At 39.3% G+C, this 21,651-nt stretch overlaps 1 protein-coding gene across 1 annotated transcript in view; it reads right to left on the bottom strand.

The window, feature by feature from the left end:
* B3GLCT (beta 3-glucosyltransferase) overlaps positions 1 to 19,320 on the bottom strand; it is a 127,357-nt gene extending 108,037 nt beyond the window's left edge. Inside the window, exon 1 of the mRNA XM_069080270.1 lies at positions 17,938 to 19,320. Within this exon, the coding sequence (XP_068936371.1) occupies positions 17,938 to 18,004 (67 nt within the window). The 5' untranslated portion in view covers positions 18,005 to 19,320. The remainder of the gene's footprint in view (positions 1 to 17,937) is intronic.
* Positions 19,321 to 21,651: the final 2,331 nt, after the last annotated feature.

Here is a 21,651-nt window from a genome sequence, read left to right as displayed (position 1 = left end):
TGGGCACTTATTTCGGTGGTAGTTAGCATCAAAGACTACTTCTTTAAAAGTTACTGAGGGAAAAGGGTTCTATGGGGCATTACTTTGTTTCTTGCGACCTAGTTAGAAGATGCATTACTCAGCACTATGTCAAAAACACATCTCCTAGTGTCTTGCCCAAGTCTCCTTTCTCCAGAGCTTTCTAATTTTTAATTCAACGTGTTCTGAAAAGTACCTTAGACCCTGGGATACGTAAGCTCCATAGCTTATTTTCTAGTAGACAATTAGATGCCTGGAAGAGAAAGCAGGGCAACAAAGGAATTACAAACCAAGTGAAGTGGTGGCCAGGCGACGCTGTGATGACACGCGTGTCTACCCCATCTCTTCACCCCCATCCTCCTGCACCAGATTTTCTCCCTTTCCCTCTCAGCCAACATGCACCTGCCTGAGAAGGTCAGCAAGCCAGAAGTGAGTGAGATCACGGCAGGAGAAGCCAAGCCAAGTTAATTCTATCTCTTTCTATGCATACAAGAGTCAGAAAAATCAGTCAATCAACAAGCATTTATGAAGCTCCTGTTAGGTGCAAGGCATTGTGCTAAGTAATGAGGATACAAAGAAAGTAAAAGGGGCAGCTATGTGGCACAGTGAATGGAGCACCGGCCCTGGAGTCAGGAGGGCCTGAGTTCAAATCTGGTCTCAGACAAAACTAGCTGTGTGACCTTGGGCCAGTCACTTAACCCCAATTGCCTTGCCTTCCCCCAGCAAAAGAAAAAGAAAGAAGAAAAGCAAAAAAACATTCCCTGCTCTCAAGGAGCTCACAGTCTACTAGGGGAGACAATATGCAAACAGCTCTGCACAAACAAGATACAGGATAAATTGGAGATAATCAACAGAGGAAAGGTACTAGCATTAAGAAGGATCAGAAAAATGCTTCTTGTAGAAGGGAAGATTTGACCTAGGCCTTGAAGGGAGCCAGAAGGCAAAGATGGAAGGGAAAGTTCTGAGAATGGGGGACAGTCAGTGAAAATGCAAAATGGAATGCATGTTCCAGGAAGCCAAGGTGTAATGGAAATGGGAATTTGAAGATCTTCCCTGCCTCTTGATAGGCTTAAATGAATTTGAGGACCTTCCCTAATTTGAAAATAAACTCTGCCCCCTAATAGGCTGAATATGGTCACATGGAACCTGTGGTGGGAGACTTGTTTTTCAGGAATGCCCACAACTTGTTACTTTGTACTTGGGCAGTGCACTGGTCATGAGGCTTGTGATATTCTCTTACCCTGAGAAGGCTATATATACCCTGATGTGAGGTTTTGCTTTGGGGCTCACTCATGGGAAGAGTTGTGTCAGATGAGATTCTGGGCAGCTGTTGAGCCGTCCCACTTTAAAAACCCAGATGTTGGTGTTTCTATCTGGTAACTGACTAGGTATTGATGTAATGGTCAGACAGCTGAAAGCCCTATCCGTTGGTCTGTTTCTCTGTACTTTTTATCTGCTTATAACTTCTGTTTGTATTTTCTCTGAAGTTCAGGGTGCTGACTTTTTCCCCTGAACTAGGTAAATAATATATGTTTGATTAAAAGTAGGGAGTTTTTTGAGTTGGTTTTTTTTTTAGTTTTACTTTAGAAATGCAGATCAAAGAACCTGTGCTAACAGCCTTCCTGGGTATGCTAGCGTGCTTGCTGCTACATAAGGTCAGTGAATAAGGGGGAGTGAGTAAGGTATAAGAAGACTGGAAAAGTAGCAAGGGACTAGGTTACAAGAGACTTTGAACCCCAACCAGATGATTTTATATTTGCATAGCAGTGGTAGGGAGTTTATTGAATGGTGGGAAAGGGGGTTAAAAAAGGTCAGATCTTAACCTCTGGAAAATCAATTTGACAGCTGAATGGAGAGTGGGGAGAGGCTTGAGTCAGGGATCCCAATCAGAAGGCTAATATAATAATCCAAGTGTGAGATGGAGGGCCTGCACATTAAATTGCATGAACAGAGAATGAGAAAAACAAAAAACAAAAACCCATAGCCTGAGTTATCTCCTACTGTTCTAATATCTATGATTTTCCTTCTCCAATTCCAAGTAAATCCCTTTCAATTCCACTGGAATGTGCTAATGGATTTCAATTTTTAGGATATGAAAAAAGAATGATTAACATCAACTCTGAATAATTCATAATACAATTTTTTTCCCCCACAGTCCCCATAGGATTATAGCTTAGTGGATAAAATTCAGCTTTGGAACCAGGAAGAGTTGGGTTCCAGTCCCACCTGTGACACATACTGGTGATGAGACTCTCAGGAAATCACTTAACCTCTTAGTTCTCTAGTCAACTCTCTAAAATGATCAATTGCAGGGAAGGTGTTGACTTGCATTGGTTGAGGGAGTTTCCTCACCTGGGAGTTCTCTATACTAAAAAAAAAAAAAATTAAAGGTCTAGTCTCTATCCCTAACCTCATAAAGAAAAGAAAAGAACATAAGACCAAGCATCATATGACGCAAGTTCTAATGCTGGCTCCATCACTGACTTGCCACATGACCTTGAACAAGTCACTTACTCTGACTCAGTATATCAGAATAACCATCTGCCCTATGCCAAAGAGCTACCGTACAGAGCATATACATATAAGAAACATATAGAAAAACAATAAAATTCCATGCAAATTGATAAAGACATGCATATTTATTCTCTAACATTGATTCTACACAATAGCAAAATTTGCTTACTTGCCTTGGAAGCAAAAAACTGCCAACATCTCTCCAAATACCAAAAGTCTACATGCTGGGGAAGAAGGCAAAGTGGTGTAGCACCAGGTCAGTGTCAGAAAGACCTAAGTCCAATCCTCTGATTGAAAATATTTGCATAGGAGGCTAGACACTAATAAGACCAGAACATTAGAATAACTAATCTTGCAATGGTAGGCTTTTTTTTTTTGATGTAGGGAGCATATAAGACTGGAGGCAAGGAATTTTGTGAGAAGGCTGTTCTAATATTTCAAGCAAAGAGTAATAAGGGCCCAGGGTGTTACAGTAGGTAAAGAAAGGAGATTGTAGAAATTATCAGAGCTATAAAGGACCAGGGAGAATAGTACCAGAAAGGGAAGGGAAGAAAAAATGTCACAAAAGAAGGGTGGGGGGTACAATAAAAAAAATGTCAAAAGATCAAAGGAGAGATCAAAAGATAATGAAGACTAGAAAAATAAAATGCTATTGGGTTGAAAACAGGTGGTACAATGGATAGAGTTCTGGGTTTGAAGTGAAGACCTGAGTTCAAATGTGGCCTGAGAACTTTACTAGCTGTGTGATCCTGAGCAAGTGACAAAGTAGTCTATGTCTGTTTAAGTTTCCTCATCTGTTAAAAGGAGGGGATTGGATTTAATGGTCTCTTCTAGCTCTAAATGCCAACATATTAATAAGAACTCGCATTTTTAAAGGCTGCACAGCTCAGGCTCCAGGCAGACAGGAACAGAATGAAGCAATCAGCTGGGAGTCAGGAAGTTCTTTTTTCCAGCTCCAGGGGATCTTCATCTGTGGTAACTTAACCAGGCAACAGTATTGACAAGGAGGACAACCTGAAAGCATGGAGGAATGGAACAAAACAGGGGAGACAGGAGGCAGGACTAGGAAGAGAGGTTGTGACAAAACCACTTCTCCCTTTGAACTCACTCTTGGTCCAATTTTGACCTCATTCCATCTGGAATTCACTGTCAGCAGGAAAATGAATTTCTGCAAAATTTCATTTTATAGTATACTCTTCAGAAAATCTTCTAGCTACCCTATACATCAAGGGGTAACAAGACTCAAAAACAAAAAAAAGAAATATCTGAGTTTAAAGATGAGAATATGATTATAATATGTACTTTGCTTCTCTAATTTGGATCATGTTTAAATCAATCACTCTGCTTCTGGAAAAGGGCCAGCATTGAAAACAAGGAGAATTTTCAGCTCACTGATAGTGTGTTAGAAACCTTTAAAACACTATTTTCAGAAGAACAGAGGATTGACAGGTAAGTATAACTTTAACCAAAAAAAAAGGGCAAAAGATGCCCTATATTTCAAATTTTTCCATAGTCAATTGTCATATCTGTGACCTGTACAACACAATATAAACTTCCTGAAAATACTAGCACAATACAAGTGTGCTCTCACTTTCAAATGACCCAATATGCAAAAATTCAAACTAAAAAAAAAAATTAGGAGGTAATTATTTGTCATACACTTCCACTGAAGTCTTATTTCAATGCTCTATCATGGTATAATAATAATAACTAATATTTATATAGTATTTTATGGTTTACAAAGTGCTTTACAAATATTATCTCATTTGATCCTCAAAATAATCCTGGTAGGTAGGTGTGCTTGTTATCGCCATTTTACAGATGAGGAAACTGAAGCAGACAGAGTTTAAGTGACTTGCCCAGGTTTAAGCAACTAGGAAGCTTCTGATTGGAACTCTGGTCATCCTGACTCCAGGCTCAGTGTTCTCTTTATTTTGTCACATTGCTACATAGGTGTTTGTATGGGATGAAGGTGACCCAGGGTTCTCAAAGTTTATATCATCCTAGCCTGAGTTCTAGAAGGTTCTACAAAGCTCAGAAAACTCAAATTCTATTCCCAGGAAAAGAATGACAGTCCCAACAATGTGCATATTACCAGATGACTCATCACTAGGTAACAGTTTTTCCTTTAGCCCCAACAACTCATGCAATTGTTTTCAAAGGTACTGAAACACTGCAATGGAGGGAATGCCTACAACCATGAACCAAAGATCTTTTAAAATACTGAAGGGTGTTCATTACCAAAAAAGAAATTATTTAAAATAAGTTTTTAACCTACAAATTATTGCAAGCTGATTGTAAGTTCCTCTAGAACAGTTACAATTGGGTTCATTTAAAAAAAAATAAACTTACAAATAACTTTCTGGGAACGTGAATATTACACAAAAATATCACAGATATATACACACATATACATATACATGTAAATGAATCTAAGTTTGGTTTTTTTGAGGGGGGAAAGGTAAGGCAATTGAGGTTAAGTGACTTGCCCAAGGTCACACAGCTAGTAAGTATGTCAAGTGTCTGAGGCCGAATTTGAACTCAGGTCCTCCTGACTCCAGGGCCAGTGCTCTATTCACTGTACCACTTAGCCGCCCCAAAATGTAAGTTTTTCAAATCATGATCCTATAGCATCTACACAATCTGAGACTCCAAAATGATCTTACAAACTTTGACTCAGTCAACTTCACAACTCCTTGGCAGAGCAAATAGGCCATTACATTTTACAGATGGCATGAAGTAAATACCCAAGTAGTAAAATGTTTATTATCTAAAATAATAGTGGCCTTTAACCCAAAGGGCTGTTATGTGGAATGCTTATTCTTCTTGACTCCATAGGGAAAACGAGCCCTGCTCTCCTGACTGTTGAGTCCCTGGCAGAAACCATCATTTCTTGAAGACCTCCACCCATGCTCAAATTATTACCAGCTTCCTTAATCTCTAGACAGTTCCACTTCCTCAACAGCCTCCCTCCCCACGAGGGGACCCTTCCTTATCCCACCCTGCCCTGTCTTTCAGACTGACTTCTATATGGTATCTTTTCCCATTAGTAGGTAAGTTCCTTGAGAGTTGGGAACATCTAGTTTTCTTCTGTTTGTATCCCTAGGGCTTAGTACATGTAAGTAAGTAAGTGCTTAATAAATGCTCCATCTATCTAAAATTAATAGAAGGGCCAATAGGTAGAAGTTACAGGGACACAAAATTTGGTTAACTATGAGGGAAAACATCACTATAATTGAAAGTGTCTAAGAACGTAGACACCTAGTTGGCATAGTGGACAGAGTATTGAATTTGGACTCAGGAAGACCTGAATTTAAATCCCACTTTTGACACACTACCTGTGTGACCATAGGCAATCTCCCTAACCAATCTCAGTCTCAGGTTTCCCATCTATAAAATGGATATAACACCTACACTATAGGATTTTTGTGAAGATCAAATGAGATAAATCATGGAAAGCACTTAACCTTAAGCACTATATATAATTGCTAGCTATTGAATACCTTATGAGATAGTAAATTCCCTGACAACATCAATGTTCAAGGCTAGATAACTGCTTTCAAAAATATTGTAGATCAGGCAGTCAAATAACAATTGTTACATGTCTACTACATGATAGAAGCATTGTGGTAGGTACTAAGAAGACAGATCCAAAAAAAATGAGATTTACCCACTGGCCAAGGAGCTGGACTTAATAACTATAAGATTTTATTTCTCTAACATGGTAATGAATCAGCAGAGAAACTACAAAACAGACTCAAAACTCTGAACAGTCAAAATTCATTGCCCTAACTTTAAAAGGACAGAATTTCAAGAACAGAGTCCCTCCTCAGGGCTGATTACCCTCCATGACAGCAAATGCCACTAAAACCAGATTCTTATTTTCAATGACCATTAGAGGAGTAAACATGAGATTAAGGTATTATGCTTTTCCCTTTTACAAAATCACTTCCTGTTTTATTTTCAAAGGAAAAGAACTAGAAAGATCATATTCAATCAGTACCCATAGTTGAGTATTCATGGGCTTAACTCCTATTGAGTCTTACTGAGGAATCATAGATTCTAAGGGTTTAAAGAAAATGCTGAGAGGCAGCTAGGTGCACCGTGAATAGAGCAGCAGCCCTGGAGTCAGTAGGACCTGAGTTCAAATTCAGCCTCAGACACTTAACACTTATTAGCTGTGTGACCTTGGGCAAGTCACTTAACCCCAACTGCCCTGCTTTTCTCCTCCAAAAAGAAAAAAAAAATTTTAATAAATAAACGGGGGGGGGGGGGCGGCTAGGTGGCGCAGTGAGTAAAGTACTGGCCCCAGAGTCAGGAGGACCCCAGTTCAGTTGGGCCTCAGACACTTAACATCCATACAAAAAAACTAGCCTTGTAACCTTGGGCAAGTTACTTAACCCCAATGACCCTCCAAAAAAAAAAAGGCAAAACAAATAAATAAACCAGGAAAAAAAAAAAAGATAAAAGAAATGCCAAGGTTCCATAGTGCGAGCCACAAATGAATAAGAATCACCTCTACAACCATTCCCAACTAGTGAGCATCCAGCCTTCTTCAGGGGACCTGGATAAGATGCCCAAGGTAAAATCTCCCTCTTTGAAATTTCCACCCACTGTTGGCAATTCTGTTCTCTGGGGCTGAGATGAACAAGTTGAATACCTGACAGATCTTCAGATATTTGAAAACAGCTATCAAGTTCCCCTTGGATTTTCTCTTCTGGATAAAAGTTCCCCACTTTCTTCAACTATACCTCTAAGTACAGCACAAGGCTATGGACTTTTACCCTCCTGGATACTTTCCATCTCGTGGGATATCCAGAGCTAAAAAAAGATGTGACTTATTACCTCCCTTGTTCCAGACCCTATGCCTTTCAATAAGATATAACATATTATTAACTTTTTTTGGCTGCCATATATTGTGTGTGAGGTCTAATGCAATAATTTCAAACTTAAATATACATTTTTAAAGGGTAGCATTCATCCATTTATACTATCATGGAAATCTTTGTTTTTCTTTTCCAGGAATTGCTCATCTTAGCAGGCAGATTTCAGAAAAACCTAGAAAACTTAAATAAATTGATGCTGAGTGAAGTGAGCAGAACCAGGAGAACACTGTATACAGTACATTGTACAATGACCAACTTTGATAGACTTAGCTCTTCTCAGTAATACAATGATCTAAGATAATTCCAAAAGACTTATGATGGAAAATGTTATCTACATCCAGAGAAAGAACTATGGAGTCTGAATGTATATTGAAAAATACTGTTTTCTCTTTTTGTTTTTTCTTTCTCATGGGTTTTCCCTTTCTTCTGATTCTTCTTTCACAACATGACTGATGAGGGAATATGTTTAATATGATTATACACGTATAACCTATATCAGACTACATGCCAGCTTGGGGAGGGGGGAAGACAGGGAGAGAGAGAAAAAAATTGGAACCCAAAATCTTTTAGTTAATGTTAAAAACTAATTTTATATCTGTGTATATGTGTGTGTATATATACAGAGAGAGAGAGAGAGAGAGAGAAACTGACTGACTGACTGACTGACTGTGTGCTTGGCACTGGCTTAAGTGATTAAAAGAAAAATAAAAACATAAACCTTGCCATCAACCAAATGAGTAGTAGAACCAATCAAAAAACTCAAGGGACTCACTAATAAGGGAGACAGCATGCACATAACTACTTACTTATAAGTATAAATGAAAGAAAATCTGAGGTACAGAAGAAGTACTGAAGAGGGGTAGTGGTGGGGAATGTGAACCAGGAAGGGGCTCTTGGAAAAGGTGAGATTCGAGCTTTTTGAAGGAAGCTAGAGAAGCCAGGAGATGGAACTGAGGAAGAAGACCTTTCTAAGTCTAAGGAACAGTCAGAAAAAAAAAAACACACAGAGGTGGGAGATGGAATGTGGTATATGAAGAATAACAACAAAGTCAATGAAGCTGGATCTTAGTAAGCAGGTGGAAGTAAGGTATAGAAAGACTGGAAAGGTGAAAAAGGGCCAGGTGGTGAAGAACTTTAAATATCAGGTTGAGATATTTGTTGGTGGTGAAGAACTTTTAAAGCTGAATTATACTCTATTGAGTCAAATGTTTGGTTGTTTTTGTTTTTTTTGTTGTTAACAAACTATGCTTTGAGATATGACAATTCCTAACATTAATTTTAAATTAACTCAACATGTAAGTGTCTTATTGAAAGCATTATGATCAAAATAAAAGGTCTTATGGTAATGAGTGAAGAGAATAAAAAAAAAGATCTGCTCATCTGAGAGCCTCTTCTTCTAAATGAAACACAATATGAAAGAATCACAGAATTTTAAAGTTGGGAAGAAGTTCAGAAACTGCCCCAAAACTGAAATTTCCACTACAACATGTTTGATAAGTGACAGTCAATTTGGTTCTTCCTGAAGACCAACAATGAATATGAACCCACTCCCTCTTGATATCCAGCCTAAATCTTCCTCTTGGCAATTTGAACCCACTTCTCCAAGTCATCTTATCTAATGCCAAGAAGACACATCTATTCCCTCTTCTTTCTCTTAAATACTTGAAGACGACTATCATATTTTCTTAAATTTTCTCTTCTCCAGGCTAAACAATTCCAGTTCCCTAAGCCTGCCATTTCTTAGCCTGGTTTTTCTTTTTCTAGACATTCTCCATCTTATCAATATTCTTCCTAAAATGTAATGCCAGACCAGACTACAAAATTCTATTTGTGGACTATCCAGGGCAGAGTACAAAAGACTTACTTCTCTTCATTCCTGAAAGTTATTTGCTTTGTTGGCTATCATTTATCACTTCATTAATTCATACTGAACTTTTAGCCCCCTACTGCCCTCCCAAGACCTTTTCAGCAAAACTGCTTTCTAAATGTGCCTCTGCTATGCTGCACTTACAAAGCTAAAGTTTTAAACCCACATAGAAGGTTTTATATTTATCTCTATTAAATTTCATCTTATACTATTCAACCCCGTGTTCTAGTATAGGATATATTTCTACATAATTAAAACTTGAGGGGCTTCAAGGAGTCAGATACCCATTGGCTTGAGATCCCCAATCTAAATTGACTGAAAAAAGGGCTTTAAACTGAAAGAAACAGGAAGATTGACAACTTATATACATACAAGTCAATAGAAACAATTCAAAAATAAGCAGGAGACAAAATTTTTAAAAAATTTTAAAAAGAAGACAATAACAAAACACAGGGTTTCAGATGTCTATGACAAAATCCACAAAGTAACCAGCAAGGGGAGCTAGAAATTCTAATGTAGACATCAATGTGACCTTGTAAATGTCACTAAGATATGGTAGGATGGCCACCATGACTAGAAGAAGGTACTCAAAGAGTGTATCTTACTCAGAAGTAAAAGGATAGGTAAAAGTTGTGTGGGTTGGAATGGGAAGGGGAAGGGTAGCTTTGTGTATTAATTAATCAATTAAGTATTTGTTGAAACATAAGCACCAAGAATGATTATATCATTATATATATAAGTATATATGCGTGTGTGTGTATATATATATATATATCAATTATATCAAGAAGATATAAAATTATAAAGAAATCCAGAAACGAGAAGGGAGGGGAAAGCATGTTGGATTATATTTGGGTGAAGATCAAAGGACACAGAAAAAAACAATTATTGCAGATTACCTAGGAAGAAAGAGGAAATGGATGAAAAGTTTGGGAAAAAAAAACAAGCAGCATAGAGGCATGATAATATTAGTGATGGGGGATTTCAGTAATGGAGGATTGCTATTATGCAGACATCCATCTGTAAGTGTGTTTCTCTCTCTCTCTCCTTCCCTCATCCCCCTCCTCTTCCTTTCCTTCCCTTTCCCTTTCCTTCTCCCTTTCCTCCTCCTCCTGCTCACTGCCAAAAGCATAAACAGCTAATAACTTCTTGATTTTACAGAATGATAATTTCATTTTTCAAATGGTAGAGGAACCAATAAAGAAAAAAATTATTCTGCATCTGATTCTCACTAATAATAAATAATTGGCCACTGTGGTGGAAATATTGGGAACCTAGAGGGAAGTTCCCATCATAAAATCTGTGACAGATGAGAGAAATGCTGGGTATAGTCTGACACATACCCTAGATTTTAAGAAAGAAGATTTCAAAGGGTTCAGAGAAAGAATAGATAGGAACCTAAGACATAACATTCAATGGGGAAAGTTACCTCAAAAAGAATGGGAAACTCAAAAATGAACTCAGAAGATCATGGATTTAGAGCTAGAAACGGCATTTGAGGCTATTGAATCCAACCCCCTCATTTTACACATGAGAAAACTGAGGTACAGAGATGTTATGCAACTTGCCTACGGTCTGAGATAGAATTTGAACCTCTGTCCTCCTGACTAAACGTCTAGTGCTCAACATGAACTAAAGCCAGGGAACTTGGGGTAAAAAGAAGGGGGTGTCAAGTTCTTTGTAGTTAAAGGGGAGGATCAAAGATTAAATACAATGGGACAGTAATGGGGGGAAACCTGCAAAGAAGAGGAAGGGCTGCTTAACTTTTATTTTGCTTCTGTTTTCTCTGCCAAACAGAAGGCTTCTTTGAACAGGAAAGGGCAGAACAAAAAAGGCCAATAGAGAGTTGTTATTAAAGGTAAGTAAGGAAATAATGAGAGTACTTATCTTTTGATGAGTCCAAGTCATCAAACTATATCCTACAGAATTGAAGGAACTGGCAGACATGATAACTATGACATTATGGCCAGGGACCCCTGAAAAATCATGGAGAACAGGAAAGATACCAGAAGATCAGAGAAGATCAAATGGCCTAATTAGAAGAGAACAGAGTCTGCAAACTCTAGACCAGTAAGCATGACTTCTAGTCCTAAAGAAAAAAATCTATAATGTATTATTAAAGGGATGGTTAGTGAACATCTAGAGAAGGAAGCTATGATCATAAAGGACCAGTTTGACCTCATCAAGAATAGGTCACTTTAGATCAGAGGGGCTTAACATGGATCCATGAATAGATTTTCAGAGATCTGAGAATTTTAATAAGAAAAAATTATATCTTTACTTTTATTAACTTGCAATTGAAATTTAGCATTTCCTTCAACTATTTAAAAACATTATTATGATAAGGGACTAACAAAGGGGTTCATGAAAAAAAAGAGTTAAGAACCTCTGTTCTAGGCTAGCCTAATTTTCTTTTATGGTAGGGTCACTAGATCATAGGGATGCTGTCATATAATTTTATTTTATCAAATATTTCTCACAGGTTCTCATTCTGTTCTTGCAGAAAAGATAAAGAGATGTGGGCTAGAGCTAGACAACAATACTGTTAGATATATTCAGAACAAGTTGAATAGTCTGACCCAAAAGAACAGTTATTAATGTTTCAATGTCAGTTCAGAAGGAAGTTTGGAATACCCTAAGGATATGTACTTAGCCCTGGATTGTTTAACATTTTAATCAACGACATAAATGAATGTATTGATGGAATGCCTATCAAATTTGCAGACAGTATCCATAAAGATCTTGAATGGATAGAGCACTTGACCAAATCTAATAAGATGAATTTAATAGGAGTGGATGTAAACATCTTTCAGTTGGGTTCAAAAAAATCAAGATGGGGGATGCATGGTTACACAAAAATTTGTCTGAAAAAGGAGTGAGGAACTTGCAGTCTTGAGACCACATAAGGCCTTCTAGATCCTTAAGTGTGGCCTTTTGACTGAATCCAAATTTTAAAGAATAAATTTGTTCTTGTTCTTTAAAATTTGGATTTAGTCAAAAGGCTACACTTAAAGGATTTAGAAGGCCACACATGGCCTCAAGACTGCAAGTTCCCCACCCCTGAAGGGTTTCATATTGTATACTCAGTGAGAGTGAACCATGTGACACGACTGACAAAAAGAGCTAATGTGACTTTAGGTTGTGTTGAGACCTAATGCCCCAGACTAGGAAGGTGACAGATCCTCCCCTGGTCAGACCATATCTAGAGCAATAAGTTCAGTTCTGGATACCATGTTTTAGGAAGGATATTAGTTGGAGAAGGTCCAAAAAGGAAAATCAGATGGTAAAGGATGGATTGGTGGAACTAGGGATTTTTAGCCTAGGGAAGAGAAGACTTGAAGAGAATATGATAGTAGACTTCAAGTATTTGAAGAATTATTACCTAGAATTAAACTTATTCTATTTGGTCCCAGAAAGTACAACTAAAATCAATTGATGTTATGAAGAGAAAAAATTAGGCTTGATATAAGAAAAAACATTCAAAGAATTAGAGCTTTCCAAAATTAGAATGGGCTGACTCAAGGGGTACTGGTCCATTTGAGGTTCTTAAGCAGCCTTGGATGCCCTCTCATTGGACTGCAGAGGAGAGCTTTGTTCAGCAATGAGGTAAACTAGACACCTCTGGGGTGTTCTCCAATTCTGATTCTATAAATGCCTGAACTGGGAACCACAGGTACTGGACACAAGACTATTCTCTGCTCAGTCACCTCCTCATCACTTGGGCCTTTGGACAAGTCATTTGCTTCCCTGTATCTCATTCACCTTAGGAACTAAGTACAATAATTTATCCCCTAGCTCATTGGAATGTTGTGAAGATTTATTTGATGTAATATATAAAGAGCCTAGAGCTTCTTGCAGAAAAGCAAGATAACGAAAATAGATTATAATTTGAGTTTCATGAAATATTCCTTTAGGAGGGGAAATTAGTCATATCCCTAGAAGAACATAACATTGTTGCATTTTGTGAGGGTGAAAACCAGTAAGAGATTAATTATTTTAATAAGAAGGTTAATAAATTTTAATCTCATTTAATGGTACTTTTAATCATTCTTCTGTCAAAACCTGCAGCTCTACCATAGTAATCACTTAGATAAAAGACTACTTTTTTTTCCGCTATGTCTACCATGATCCATTTTGTAAACATACATTTTGAGGGAAAGCTTAAATCATCTTGCTCTGGCTAAAACTTGGAAACTGCATTAAGATAAATACTGTTCTTATTTCTAAATTGTTTACATTTTCTGGTAGTTCAGTTCAGTATTTATAACTATTAAGTTATCTTATGATTTCTAATTACATACCTTTTCCCCACTGAGGTAAGCTTGGTGAAAAGCATCTCCATTAGGGTTTGAGCTGAATGGTAAAGATAAAAGGCAAAAAGAAAGGGAGGAAGAAAGGAAAGAAGGAAGGCAGGAAGGCAGTAAGGAAGACAGGGAGGAAGGAAGACAGAAATTAAGGCAGGCAGAAAGCTAGGCAGGAAAACAGTCATGAAGGAAGGAAGTATTTTTAAAGTACCTACTATGTGCTGGGCACTATGCTAAGCACTTTACTAACATTATTTCATTGGATTCTCACAAGAACCCTGGGAGGTAGGTGCTGTTATGGTCTCCATTTCACAGTCCAGGAAACTGCAACATGTAAATGTTAAATGACCTGCCTAGGGTCACACAGCTAGTAAGTATCAGAAGGCACATTTGAATTCAGGTCCAGTATTCTATTCATTGTGCCAGCTAAACTACCAAAAAGCTAGTGCCTTTTATTTTACCATTAACATTCTGGATCAGACAAGCTCCTTTGTTACTTCAGAATTGAAATTCCCATTCTAAATCCTATGGCCAATAAATCCATTTATACATATATTAAGTACTTTGGTTTTTTAAATTCCCCAAATCTGAACCCACCTGATAGACAGCCTAGCCAACATCATTCCACCTTTTTCATATGAATAATAGGTAAGAATTGTTTAGAGATCAGAAACTCAGTTCCAAAGTACAATGAAAAGGCAAGGGTAAGCCCAGTGAATTTGGAATTGGAATCAGAAGACCTGGTTCTGAATCTCAGCTCTGCTAATCTGTGTTATCTTGATCAAGCCATTACACTTTTCTATACCTCAATTTCTTCAGCTCTGCTACCTTTGTGATCTTGATCAAGCCATTACACTTTTCTATATCTCAATTTCTTCATCTCTTAAGTGAGCTGACTGAACTGTGTGATCTTCAACATCCAGGAGTGTACTGGAGCTAACCCCCACCAGCTTATGAAAACCTATTGCTAAATTTTCAGTGACATCCTTTATCCCTCTAGAGATCAGCAACACTACAAAAACAGGGCTAGATTTATCGTTGTTTTGATTTTCTAGGTGTAAGAGCATAATTGAAAAATGTTAACAATGCAGATTTAACTTTTAAATGTATCCTTCATGCTGTTTTTGGAGAGTCAGTGGTTAAACACTTATCGTCATACCCTTGCCAACATCTCTTCTAACTATAAAACCTAAGATCCTCAAGTCCCTTGTTCAAGGTCACAAAACTAGTTAGTGTCAGTCACTGTTGGATCAGAGGTCTCTTAATTCCTTGTCCTTCATCCTTCTGGACCTGCTGAATCTCTGCTTTTGACAACCCTGAATGGGATTAGAAAGCTAAAAGGATACAGTCCAAAGCTTGTGAGAGAAAAGATACATTTTGAGCCTTGGAATCTCTCAGCTCCAAATCATAAGGATGGTATTTAAATACTGCCTTTGTTTATTGCCATTCTCAGTGGTTTGACAGGGACAAACCACTGATATTGCAATTTCCAAAGCAAACTCATTGCTAAATCAGGCAAGGCATTTGTGCTATATTAAAGGAGGAATGAACCAGTCTTCCAACAACCCCAGGTCCAATCAACAAATGAATTAGAGCCCCACCTCAAAAATTCCAGCAATCTTAGACCCTGCAATAAAAGGGCAGAAAATTCAGCTGAGGAAGCCATGATGTGGCTAAGGAAACACAGCATTTGAACCCAGAAAGAAGATTCTCCTAATCACCTCTCAGTCAGTCGGTCAATCAGGCAGCTCAAGAGAATTTAAGGAGCACTTACTATGTGCTAGAGTCTAGACACTGTACTAGAGTTAGAAAGGAAGACAGAAAACAGCCCCCTGCTCTGTAGGAGCTCCCAGTCTAATAGAGGAGATGGCAAGCAAACTACTATGGACATACAAGCTATATATAGTATAAGAGGGAGGTAAACTCAGAGGAAATGGAGGGGAAGGGAAAGGAATGGAAGGGAAGGAGATCAGGAAAGGACTCTTGCAGTAAGTGGGATTTGAGTAGAGTCTTGAAGGCAGCCAGGGAAGTCAGGAGTTCTCTCAACAGTAAAAAAAAGGGATCAAACACTTGTACTACCTACCTTACAGTATTGTTCTGAAGATCAAGAAACAGTAGATGCAAAGGCTTTAATAAAGCCATGTATGTCAGCTATTATGAACAAAAACCTTGCCTTAGTGGGAACTAGTTCTGCTTTGTTTCTCTGTCATCATCAAAGCTATTTCCCAAAAGCTGAAATGTCTCACAAGTACCTTCTAACATGTTTCACAGTTTTGTTTATTATTTGAATCAGATAATTTCACTAAAAGCACTATTTCAACGAGTGCTAGTTCAGTTGATTTTTAATAATATTTAATATTTTTATCAAATTTAGAGAAAACTGACAATACAATTGATTGGCTTCCTAATGAGAACTATAGTTATATAAACGTTTTATATACATATGCACTTTATATTGTAACAATCTACCCCACAAGGTCATTATGCAGAAAGCATTAGCTAAAGTCAGTTATTAGTATTATTAGTAGTAAAATATACAATTGGAGTGGTAGTAGCAGCAATTATTATTAATGATAATAATAATAAATTGCAGTTTCTGCAACCTCCCCCCATTCCTTAGCCCTTTTCTTTTGTAACAGCAAGTCCTGGGCAATAAGCCAATGAACAAACTAGTCACCTAGTCATTTTCCTAAACTACCAACCTTATCATTTACCAGGAAAAGAATGATGATCAATAATATTTCCTCTTTTAAGAAAATCTCCTGATAAAGCCATCTTTTTTCTACCATCACATACAGCCTTCTCTACCCAAAGTATTATGCCAGTTTTAATTCTATTGTTGATTAATTAATCATGCATGTTAACATTTAATTACAAATTAATCATCCCTCTATTATTTCACACTCACTGAACACTTAGAGAATGACACAAATAGTAACAGTACAGATGAATGTAGTCCCTATTCAGAGGGTTGACAATCTAAGTATAACTGGTGTCAGTGGGCCAAACAGCAGCAGTAAGATACTGAATCTTTTTTCTAAACGGCACCATGCTGCCATGATTAAAAACTCAAGTTGCTGCATTTTTAAAGGCTCAAACCAACACAAATTTTAAACACACTAACACTCCTCTTTTCTGGCACTACTGCGGGGGAGTGGGGGAAGAACCAGAATACCGCCCTCATTCCTAGCAAGGAAACATATCTCTATTACTCTACAAAATGAAAGTATTGCAAACTTTTCACCAATTTGTGACAATGCTCACAATAGTAATGTTTTTTTTTTTCAACTTTTTCACTAGCATTTAATTATAAAATACTCTCGGAATGGAAAGAAAGCTGTGAGCTGGAAGGAGAGAGGTGAAGATATTGCAGAATATGACCCTTATTTTCAAAAGGAGTCTCTAATTTCCAAAAGACCTTACTTGGGAAGCTCCCCCTCCTATTTCCCCACCTTCACCCCCATCTCCACTGGCAAGTAGGTTAATGTCTTCTCACCTCCTTGGCCTGGGAACTAAAAACGCACAAACGTCCCGGAGGGCTCTAAAGCATCTCCCCTAAGAGCCCACGGAGATAAAAAGGAACTCCCTGCGGAGCTGGGTGCCACCATTTCAGTGGGACTCCTGCCAACCCAAGAACCGTGGCAGGAAGGGTTAAGGAGGGAGGGGACCCGAGGGCCGAAGCGCGTGGAGCTGAGCAGCGGGGAGAGAAGAGATCCCTCCTGCTGTGGAGTGAATCATCTCCTCTCACCCAAGTATCAGCCTCCAACTTATTGGGTGGGTGTAGAGGAGGGAGAAGGGAGGAAGGAAGGCGGAAAGAGGAGGATGGGGCGGGGATCACACAACCGGTTTCCCTTTTTAAAGTTTCTTGCAGTTCCACATTGACACCGGCTCTTCTGGTGGGACTGAGCACCCCCCCCCCCCCCCCACCCCCAGCGACTCTAAGCCCAAGGTCAAGTTCTCTAGGGGTGGAAAGGAGGGCAGGGGAAACTAAGGAGGGGGGAGGGGGGATTCCCAGTAAGGAAGACGGGACGGGGAGGCTGGGGGCTGGAGGAGAAGGGCGGCGGTGGCGGTAGTCAGCCTAGCCCGGCAGAGTCGAGCGGGCGAGCTGCACCTGGAAGCAGCGGGGCCAGGAGAGGGCCCTCCCTGGGCAGCCCGGGAGGGAGGGAAGGGACGGGACGGGACTGCCAGCAGACTCGCGAGTCGGGCAGCGCTGCCCCCGGGAGCGCGGGGCTCCGCGCCTCGCGCGCGCCCTCCCGGGGCTCCGCGGCCGGGCAGGAAGCGAGCCCTGGGACCCCGCCTCCTCTCCTCAGTCTCTCCTCGACACTGCCCCGGGCCGCCCGCTACTTACCCAGGGAGCAGGTAAGAAGCGCAAGCACAGCCGGGACACCGAGCAGGCTGCGAGCAAGCGGCCACATCCCCGCGCCTGGAGCTGCGCTCCCCTCCAACCTGCGGAGTCAGAGTCTGAGGACAGGGGCACTTGGGACTGGAGCCCGAGCTGAGCGGCGCTGGCCGTGGCAGTGGCCGTGGCCGTGGCTGCTGCTACAGCTACTGCTGCTGCTGCTGAGGCTGCTGCTGAACCGTCTCCGCCCGCTCGCCGCCTCCTCTCCGCCGAGGCTGGACCTGCCCTCTAGCGGCCGGCAGCGGGATGGCGTCCCTCCCTGCGTCCCCCCAACTACTGGCCCGAGACTCGGGGCTGCGGCCGTGGCGGGGCGCCCCGGGATGGGGCGGGAAGGCTGAAGACCCGAGGGCTCACGCCCGCTAGGTTCTTAACCCCTTCTTGCCCCGGCCCTCCTTTCCTCGGTCGGTCCAAAGTCTCCAGGCATCCCAGGCTTCCACTTTTGTCCTCACGTGCGCGCAGCTCTTTTCACTCTTTGGCCGGCCCCCCTCTCTCCAGTGCTAACCGAACAGCTCCACTTCTTACCCCGGATGTGGCTGGGGGGTGGCTGGGGGGGAAGGGGGACCGGGAAGGAGGTGGGAGGAGAGAGAATCGCTTTTCTCTTCTGCTACAAATCAATAACTCAACTCTCAGTTCTGCTGGCCGAAGGGTTCTACTTTGATTAAATCAGCTCAACTAATTTACTTAATCCCTTTCTTATTGTCTAATAGTTGGGGGCATCTTAAACTATTTAAAATTTTTTTTTAATATTTTATCAATATTTTTGGTACTGATGTAATTTTTAAATACATACTCTAATAGAGACAAATTTGCCATTTTCAAAGCACCTTAGGAAGATTGGGTAAATATATGTTTTTCATTTAAAAATCAGAGGCATAGATTAGTTACCTGACTTATTGAAAGCTCATTCTGAAAGTCAGCATAACAATAATAATAATAATAACTAGCATTTATATAGTTCTTAAGGTTTGCAAAGCACTTTACAAATATAATTTTATTTGATTTTCAAAATAATCCTGAAAAATAAGTGCTATTATTATCCCTTTTTTACAGATAAGGAAGCAGAGAAAGACCTAGGTTAAGTGACTTGTCCAGGGTCCCACAGGCAGTGTCAGAGGCAGGGTTTTACCCCAGGCCTTCTGAGTTCCAAGTCCCACTCTCCATATATTACCTTATCAAAACAAAGAAAGGAAATACTGTAACCCCAAGATTCAACTTTAACCACATACTCAATGAAATATTTTGTGGAAGGGAACTGAAGAGGTACCATTCTCAGATATGATTGTATTATTCCATTATTGTACATAATAAACATAATACAACATGATCATAATAAATGGAAAATAGCTATAGGAGAAAACTGTGGGAGCTGGACTAAAGTTCTTTCATCCCCAAAATGCTACTCTGAACTTGATAAAAGTCTCTTTCATCTCACTGTACTCTAACAAATTATTCAGTTCTACTGGAGCAAGCAGGTTATTTTTCCACTGAGCAGGAAGGGACTTTTTAGTCACTGCCCCTTCAAAGACCTGCTACATCTCTGGCTGTAAAGACTGGGGCAGAAACAGAACCTTTTTCTGAAGTGGCTAGACACACTCTATCTGTGTGAGAGGCTCTTCAGGACCTAGGCAACCAAGCACCTTCAAATAGGTGGGAGAGGGTAGAAGTAATGTTTAGACTGGGAGCAGCAAGTCTCCCAATCAAAATAAGATTCTCTCTACTACTAAAGGGCACTAGTTGAACTTACTCAAATTTAGGGTTATAACAATAGGTTCCATAGTTACTAATTAGATAAATCAAAACTCAGATTTTTAAAAAATGAATGCAAAAAAGAGTTGTTCTCTGCCAAGTCCCTGCCCCTACTACATTTGTAGTTTTGTTATAGCTTAATTATTTTCAAATGAAATTTGCTGTAAAATTTCTTTGTCTGGAATTCCAGATTCAAAACAATATGGTGCCATCCTACTTCTCCAGCCTTATTTCACATTATTGACTTCTACATACTCTACACTTCAACCAAACTAGATAGCTTTCTGCCCTTCAAACATGCATCATGCTCGGGCGCCTCTGTGTCTTCAGGATATTTTACATGCCTGAAATGCTAGCTTTCTTTGTCTTCATCTAAAGAGATGCAGACATCCCTGACATCCCTCTGATAAATCCCAACTAAATGCCATCTCTTCCAGAAGCCTTCCCAGAATCCTCCTGTAGATTAACAACCTTCCCACTTAGACTTCACACTCACATAGTGTAACTCAATCAAATCATGATGGCTACTTATATTGGTGTCTTATTCCTTACTAGACTGGAAGTTCCTTGAGGACAGGGGACATCTTTTACATTTTGTACCCAGAATAGTGCTCCTCATACAATAGGTATTTAATAAATGTTTATTATTTCATGTTGATGGATGTAAAATATTTAAACAGAATTAGAAACAGATTACTGATTTAATTGAAAAACTTGGCTAGCTGGTAGCATTTTTCAGCTATCTAATGTTTCAAGTAATCAACTGCCTATTGGTATTAATACTTGTGGTAATAGAATGATAGTATCTACTAAAATATGGAAAAATGGGTCTTGAAAATAACTAAAAGAGAGAGCTATGTTGTTTAAAAAATAAACCTATCCTTGTATTCCTTCTTTCTATTTCAGACATAGATAAAGTATGTTAAAGAGTTCTATAACTTGGGGGAAAGACTATTAGTTATCACTATTACTCTAAGTCATAAGATAAATGGATTTTCTGGGAGTTCTCCCTTCCATAAACAAGTTTAGAGTGCTTACTGGAATGAAGAATGTTCATTAAGATACATATAGATTTCATGACAAAAAGTTCCATGAGTCGTCCAACTTTAGCCCTTTTTTTTTTTTTGCTACCTGCACAAAATTAGCCACTTTAATACCAAGAAACATTATACCCTGTTTTGGCAATCAAAAGGATTCTTGCTTATACCTCTTCATCAGCAAAAGGATAAAGGGAAAGTAACCGAAAACTTCTAAACAGTGCTCACTACTCTGAGTCAGGAAACCTGCCTGGTTCCTCACACTACAATGGAATGCTAGGATGAAATTCAGTTCAACACTTATTAAGCTTCTACTAGATAGAAGGCAACACCTGGGCCATGATTATTCAAAGATGGTAAATAATAGTGCCTGAACTCAAGAAATGGATTATATAATAAAGAAATATTTTGAATTGCAAGCATGCAGTAGTCTACACTGACCCAAGTTTCTTTAATTTTTTTCCTTTTTAGCACCCTTCCAATATGGTAACAGCCCTGCTGTAAATCTACCACAAACTCAGCTCCAAACTATAACTTTCAACCTGAAGAAGCTGAAGTTTATCATCAGAGCCCTTGAAGATGAATCAGGACCTAGACAGCCATCAACTCAAAAACAGATTTAGGGCAAAATGCAGTGAAGACACTCTGCTGGGCATCACAAATAAGATAAAAAGTAGGATAGTTCCTGCCTTCAAGCAGTTATTTATAATATAGAAATTCTTTTGTCACTTGGGACTGGCCAACAGGGACCTAGACCTCTAAGCATGTATCATATGCTTTATCTAGTTGGTGAAATTTTTCTATGTGAAATATTGTCTATGTAAAAATTTGATTACCCAGCTTCTAGAGGTGCATGAAGAAAAGGCAGCCCTTCAATTCA

Source organism: Petaurus breviceps, unplaced genomic scaffold (assembly GCF_028583685.1).
Source record: "Petaurus breviceps papuanus isolate PSGF00001 unplaced genomic scaffold, PetGlider_PUasm1.0 91133, whole genome shotgun sequence".
Lineage (NCBI taxonomy): Eukaryota > Metazoa > Chordata > Mammalia > Diprotodontia > Petauridae > Petaurus > Petaurus breviceps.
The sequence above is the reverse complement of the archived record's forward strand: the minus strand, read 5'-3'. Positions and strand labels throughout refer to the sequence as shown.